The 7,338-nt window shown below is 40.6% G+C and overlaps 1 protein-coding gene across 2 annotated transcripts; it reads left to right on the top strand.

The window, feature by feature from the left end:
• The first annotated feature begins 4,589 nt into the window (after positions 1-4,589).
• Positions 4,590-7,135, top strand: LOC147637767 (BTB/POZ domain-containing protein At4g01160-like). 2 transcript variants are annotated; one of them, XM_086799587.1, is made up of 3 exons: positions 4,590-4,831; positions 5,312-5,440; positions 5,616-7,135. In XM_086799587.1, the coding sequence occupies exons 1-3, from the start codon at positions 4,687-4,689 to the stop codon at positions 6,728-6,730; spliced, it is 1,389 nt and encodes a 462-aa protein (XP_086655713.1). In that variant the 5' UTR covers positions 4,590-4,686; the 3' UTR covers positions 6,731-7,135. The 2 variants fall into 2 exon arrangements, with proteins under 2 accessions (XP_086655713.1, XP_086655712.1); XM_086799586.1 differs by having other exon boundaries at positions 5,306-5,440.
• The last annotated feature ends 203 nt before the right edge of the window (positions 7,136-7,338 follow it).

Here is a 7,338-nt window from a genome sequence, read left to right as displayed (position 1 = left end):
CAATATCGACATGTCATGCCACATACGTCCCCTGTAGTTCTTTTGCAGTTCCCTCATGGGCACCACGGCCTGATCTTGCAAGGCCACTTTTTCCGCTTGCACTTGCACCATTTGGTAGAGCTCCCTACTCCAGACCACCTTCCTTCTTCCATCGGCACGCACGGCATCCGTACTGATGTATTTCAGAGTAGCTTGTAATGCCTAAAATATATTGGTTTTAGACATTATTGCTGGTACAACTGTGAGCTTCCAAAACTATCCCAAATAGTATTCCAAGTACAATCTTCTATCTTCTAACATTTGCAATATATGATTAACATTAAAATATTGTCAAACTAATGTAGTAACCTGTGAATAATAGGATGAGTACCTCGTAGTCACCTGAGAGATTGACCCCCTAGTAGATACCTTTACCTGCAAAACGAGTTCGAAGATAAATGGAGAAGTGCATTTTATAAAGATGAGATAAAGTGAAGGCATGCTACTAGACGGCTGACCGTGATTGCAAACCCTGCACAAAGACAAGGTTTCTTTGAGTAAGAAAGGCTACACTCTTTCCTCTTTGTCTTTTTCTTTGAGTAAGAAAGGCTACACTCTTTCCTCTTTGTCTTTCCTCGTTGTCTTTTTGGTAGACAACGACATATTATGGTTTTAATGTTGTGGTTTAATTTTGGTGTTGTGTTACAGACGACTAGTGCAAGCTGATTGGGATGAGAAACCAAATTGTTTGATGGAGGATAAGATGTATAGCTTAGCATCTAGCTCATTGCTCATTGCCAAATGACAAGAAAGCAATGATTTTAGATATTTTGATTGATGGAGATTTACAATGGCTCAAGGACTTACAAATCCCATAAAGTAAGTAATAATTACTTCCCATATTTTTCTTGATATATACAAAGCACTGTATTTTGTAATTGATAACAATTTCAATGGCAACTTATTTATTCAAGGATTGGCTAAGAAGAGAATTCATCTGGCATGAGATTGGAGCACAAGGCATGGCCGTCCTTGTAGAAATAACAAATAAGTATAAAATTATTTTTCCAAATACATTTCAAGAGGAGCTCGCCGATCTCAAGAGATTGTAGTTTGGAAAGTTGTTTGAGGAAATGGTGGGGTCCTTGAAAACAAGGCGTGGTAGCTTCAAACCTTGTTGTCATGAAAGCTACTAAGCATGCTATGTTTAGGTGCATAACATTCTGAAAGACTACGTACTACTTTATTGTACTCTTATATTCATAAACTGAACGAAAATAATTAAATATAGATGGATTCGTAAGTGCCATGCCGAGAAATATATTGCAGCTGTGTGCCTGCCATCATAAATGAGTGGTGTGATCCACAACATGAGAGTACAAAATGTATACACAGCGGCAACTTTGAGATCTTTGGGATACAGGGATATACAAGAGATGTCCATTATTCCTTGACTTTCCAAATGAAAAATTTCCCAAGAGCGAGAAGGAGATAAACACTCGAGCTTGTAAATCAAAGCAATCAAAGATGGTATGTACTATATAATTAGATATTTCAGCTTATTTTTTATAATGTATCTTATATCTTTTCAAATTGTGATTTATATTGTGAAGCCTTGAATTCTACGTAACCAATCACATATTCAAGACAAGGGCAAAGGGCTTATGGAAGATGAAGGGGCTAATGAAGATGAAGAGGATGATGATGATGAAGGGGAACAAGTACCAAAGAAGGATGCCATGAAGGGGCTAATGAAGATGAAGAGGATGATGATGATGAAGGGGAACAAGTACCAAAGAAGGATGCCATGAAGGAAGAGGAAGAAGAAAAGGCACGAGGAGAAGAACACGACTCTGATGTCTCTCTCTACATCGAAGTATAACGAAAGTGATTCCGAGGATAACACTCGAAGGATCAAGGCACGAGGGGAAGAACATGACTCTAATGTCTCTGCACATCGGAGTATGACGAAAGTGATTCTGAGGATAACACTCGAAGGATCAAGAAAACCCCAAAAGTTAACAAAGTGGGTCATGTAGCAACACATGCACACGACACTCCTTTACTCATGATTAATTAGTTTTATTATTAAATAGTTTGGATACTAACGTACATGATTTAGTTATACATCCAGAGGTGCTTGGCAAGAAGTGAGGGGTTTGATTTTTACATAATTGGAATACTAACATAGATGAATAAGTTATGGATCTAGAGAAGCTTAGCAAGAGGTGAAGTGTCAAATGCACCGTTGCGATATAATAATCCACCTAGCCTAGGTGTTATGACACCAATCCAAATGAATTTGCCAGGTATGATTTTACTCATTAGTAATGATAATGATATTGTATGTGTGAAGTTCATGTACTTATAAAATGTATGCGTTGTAGGAGTGTCTCGTCGTATGCCCTCTATAGTAGTCCTTGGTGTTCCGAGTATGTTACAACATCAAAGTGCTAGTTCCTCTACTATTATAGAAGCCTCAATGCTGATAGGCGTACTAATCAATTGTGTGAACACAGGTGTAAGGACTATAAATGTGTGTCTTTTATATCATGTATAATGACAACTAATGTATAACACTTCATATAACATGGTATAGTAGGACGTAGGCGAGGGCATTTGTTGGGGATCCTTTGAAGATAGGTCATGCAATTCAGAACCAGGAGTGTCCAGAGGAGCTAGTACATCTTTTTGATATGTTATAGATTATGAAAGAGGCAAACAAGACCTTTAATATTAAAGGTGTCAATACAAGCACAACATGTGATTGTATTGTAGTGAGGTTGCCCATAGGAGGTTCCGTTTATGGCTACCCTTATGACATTGTCCCGCCATGGAATCTCTATACATGTGAGTGATCATCAAGAGTAATTTTTCATCATTCAGACCTTAAGTGTTGTTGTGTATATGTTGGATGTAAATTCTCACGTTTTATGTCTATGCCACGTAGATGGAGATGAGCCTTTATTGCTTCAGATTTGTGAGACCATCCTAGACGATAATAGCTCTCTTATTGTCATTGGTACTGAGTTGGTACGATGTATCAAGTGACAACCATGATAGCACAGGCCAAGTAATGTGGCTTCGTATTAGACACCTTGGTGAATGTGCAATGGACAATGTAGATTGGAAAGGCATTTCGACAAGAGGTAAGCAACACTAATCATAGTGGTGCTTATGATTCTCATAAAAGGTTGCCATTAAACATCACTTTCTATTTACAATAACTCATCTCATACTCTTATGCAGACATACATCCTCGTCCGTTGCTACCTTCATGAGCATAGTTGGAATGAACCATGCACAACCTTTCTCGTATGATTATATGATTGATCCTTGCACCACAATGCACTAAGCAAGATACCCAAATGGGACAACATGGTGAGGTATGGTATAAGCATATAAGTTCTCCAAATTAAGAGTGTTAAAAGAAATGTTTTCTTTGCGGGTGAATGTCAACGTGCATATGACTTTTGGGATAGCCTGTTGAAGCGTCATGCAAAAGAAGGGTAAGTGATAGTAGAGCTTTATGCAAGATGTGGAGATTGTGTTAATTGTAGCACTAGATCTTAACTTCACACATTGTTATATAAAAAAACATGTTGTCTACTCACTTGTCTCGCCTTTCCACTTTAGACCTTTTTTTGGTGCCTCTTGTAAGGCTATTTTCACCCTTTTATGCTATAGCCTAGTACTCGAGTGGCCTTAGCCACCACATAATGGCATGTAATCCCTAGCAATAGCACCGAATTTTTGGCAACTCGATCGTGACAAAAGCACACGTATATCACATATGTCTTTCTTGGAATTTGCAATCGCTAGTCGTAGGACAACTATACTCTTGTGGTGTAACTAGATGGTGCAAAACAAGACCTAAGGTGTCTCACTAGATGTTGGGGATGACACATTCCTCCTCCTTCTAGCTATCGTCTAGAAGAGATAGAGCCATGTCATGGGGTGATGTTGGGGATGACACATTCCTCCTCCTCCTAGCTATCGTCTAGAAGAGATAGTCCCATATCATGGGGTGATGCTAACACACTTGTCTTACCTCTTCCTAGACTAAACGTGATGTGTCCACCCTTGGAGATTTTGATTCTAGTACTCACCTAGGTTTGTGAGTCTTTTGCTTGTTGGCTTCTATGTTGATGGGCGAGTCTCCTATTGTCTAGAAGAGCTAGTGCCATATATATGGGGTGATGCTAACACACTTGTGTTACCGCTTCCTAGACTAAAAGTGATGTGTTCACCCCTAGAGATTTTGATTCTAGTACTCACTTCCCATTTTAGAAGGGTACGTAGGTTTATGGTCATCTTCTATGTTAATGGGTCGAGGCTCGAGGCTATTCTCTCATAGCTTCCTCAAGGTGCAAATTTGTCAAACTTACTAAATCGAAAAGATTTTTGCTATAATTTCTTTTTTATAGAATGAACCTCGCAAAAAAAAAACCTTAAGAGAGCACATAATATTCTCACAAAATTAATGGTGTCCTTCACACGAACATTCTATTGCCCATGTCATTCCTAGTTGATTTAGAGCAGGGCTTTAGCATCTGAATGACGTGGCATGTTTTTGCCTGGACCTATATATACACAGCCCTGCTACCTTGCTTCTCTTCCATTCTCTCTGCACACACTTTTGGGTCATGCAAAGCTGGTGGGGGTCATCACCATCTTTTTCACGCATTCCACATAAACCCATGAGTGATGGCGTTTGAGTTTGCCTACAATAACCCGAAGTACGCAGATCGCAAGCTGCGCTTTGTCATCCAGAACCCAGATTTGAAGTTGGAAGGCTTCGAGCGTGCATGCAAGCGGCGCCGATGCAACTCTAGCGACAAACCCCTGGCTGGTACAACTCTTTTCTCTGCTGTTTTCTACTGCCAGGGTTTATCTGTATTTTTTCTGCACTCTAGAGTTTCTCTGTGTTTTAGGGTTTCGCTGGTCTTTTCTGCGATTTCTAGGTGTTTTTCTGCACTGTTTCTCTGTGCTGCTACAGTTCCCCTCTTTGGGTTTTTTCCCCTGACATTCTCATTTTGGGTTTTCCTATTTAGGTTTTCCCTCACAATTCTTTTTCAAAAAGGATATTTTGCCAATGTTCCTGCATTTTACAGTAATTTTTGTTCTGTGGGCGAGTGGCTTTGAAATTTAGGCATTTTCCTGCTTCATTGTAGGGTCTCTCTGTATTTTTCACTTTTTGGGCATGCTTTCATTTCGGGCTCCCATATGTGTTTTCGAAGCCCTTTAAGAGGGGATTTTGGGTGGTGGTGGCAGTAGTGATTTCTACAGTTTGCTGTGTTTTTTATTTAGTTTCTTTTCTTTTAAGTTGCAGTGTGTGAGGAGATACATGTGAACACCCTTCTTCTAGGGAAAGAGTCTTTGTATTTCCGAAGGATATTTGACGGAGAGTGCTTCAAGGAATCTTCAGAGAAGGTTATTGACATTTGTCTCAGCCCAGATGGTAAGATCTTATTTCATAGTTTATTGTGGGTGATTTAGCAATAACAAATCTCCTACCATATGGGTAACATCATCACGGTATTTTAGCTGTCATGGCTCTTCCCCCCCTTTGTCTACATGCCCTAGATCAGCTGTCATGGTTTCAGGCTTCAACATTGCCTTGCTTACTTTTGCAGAGAAGGAGTCCTTTGTCGATCTCATCAAGTACTTGTATACCAACAAGCTGGAGGCAGACACAGTTGAGAAGCTGTTGCGCGTATGGCACCTGTCACAGCGTTTCTTGGTAGAGTCCTGCGGGGCCCTCTGCCTTCAGAGGATGGTCTCCTTGCCTCTTTCTTTGGAAAGCAGCTGCTATTTTCTGGATGCAGCAGCAGTTGTTAACCAAACAGATGAATTTAAAGACCTCGTAACGAAGAGCACTGTGTTTCTAGCCAATCATTTCCGGGTCTCCTTGGTCATGAACGGGGACAACTCTAGCCGGTGGGAGAATGCTGATGATTTTGAGGAGTTATCAGCTCATGTGTTGGAATCCCTTTTGGCATCTGATGAACTTCAGGTGGTTTATGAAGATTCAGTCTATTATGCTACAGGAACCTGGATTAGGGCCAACTGCAAGGGGACGCAACAGGAGACAGAAGCATGGGAGAAGTTCGGGCCTCTTATCCGGTGGCCAATGATTGAAATGTTCCGTGTCAAGGCCCTTCTTGGAAAACCGGAGTGCAGTGCATTACGTGATTTTCTTGTCGAGGCTCTTTTGTATCATGCATCCACTGATGAAGAGAAAAAGTCAATGGAAGAAGGCACTACGAGTAGCCACAGGTTTCGCAGGCGTGTTCGACATGCTGTGCCCGTGAGATTTCTTTCGGTCAACTCACCTGTCAATCATGGATTGGTCTTCTTCAGCCTTTCCATGAAAGAATGGAAATGCTTGCAGGAGTCTAGTGGGCCTGTCTTTACTGAGAGATTCACCATGGCTGGCTGTGTTTTTATCTGGCTGGCTCAGGTGAGAACCATAACCAGGAAAAGGGTAAGTATTTTGCTTGTAGCCTTGGACACACCGCCTTCTTCTTTTCGAGTTTATATCTCCTTATCAATTTGGAATGTGCGCACGAGTGATTACGCATTACGCTACAAAGGAGTTCACAGTGTGAGGAGAGATGTAAGGGAAAGGGTTGCCATGTGCCTTGACTGCTTTGGAAAAGATGTGGATGACATCATCTCGGACAGTGAATTTGTGTACAAGGATGCAACTTGGTTTAGAACAGAGGTGCAAGTGTCCGAGGCTGAGTAGCTCACTTGATGGCTATGTGGAGGTCCAGCAGGGGGTTTTGTGAGTGGAAAATGGTGAGTGCTTAAGAATAGTGCCTGTATATTGCATTCTACCAATGTTATTTTTCCAGAGTGTAAATATATACGAGGATCACCTTTCTTGTTTTGTTGCTGTAAATATACATGCACATGAACACCCAAAAGCTACAGGGTATGCATGCTGTCATCAGAGTTCTCCGCAGTGTTTAATAATTTCATGCATATAATTCTCGCGGATTTCAGAGTTTCCACTTCTATTATGACAAAGTGACAGTTTAAGCAAATATTGGGGAAAAAAATGACAGTTTAAACAGAGCATGAAGCAGTCTTAAGCATAAGGTTGTCTCCTTGGCTAAACGGTTTAAGATGAAGGAAATTGAATTGGTGATACTGTTTGGAGTGGTTTTGATGGTACTGTCTTAAGTGGTTTTGGTGGTACTGTTTTGTTTTTGTGAGCACTAATATGCACAAAGGAGGTTTACAGGCCCCCCTTAATGTATGGGAGAATAATGATTCTAGTATGTAGACTGTCAATTGGTTGATGAGGCAAGGAAGATTTTTTGTAATCAAGTTCAATGGAAGTATCATTAT

Source organism: Cibotium barometz, chromosome 6 (assembly GCF_041138505.1).
Source record: "Cibotium barometz isolate CiBa-2024 chromosome 6, ASM4113850v1, whole genome shotgun sequence".
NCBI classification, from domain to species: Eukaryota; Viridiplantae; Streptophyta; class Polypodiopsida; order Cyatheales; family Cibotiaceae; genus Cibotium; species Cibotium barometz.
The sequence above is the reverse complement of the archived record's forward strand: the minus strand, read 5'-3'. Positions and strand labels throughout refer to the sequence as shown.

Bases quoted from the DNA above. Each gene is read 5' to 3' on its own strand.
- LOC147637767 (XM_086799586.1), top strand. From the start codon at position 4,687: ATGGCGTTTGAGTTTGCCTACAATAACCCGAAGTACGCAGATCGCAAG. The intron at 4,832-5,305 runs GTACAACTCTTT...TTTTCTTTTAAG, and splicing joins TAGCGACAAACCCCTGGCTG to TTGCAGTGTGTGAGGAGATA. The intron at 5,441-5,615 runs GTAAGATCTTAT...TTACTTTTGCAG, and splicing joins CATTTGTCTCAGCCCAGATG to AGAAGGAGTCCTTTGTCGAT.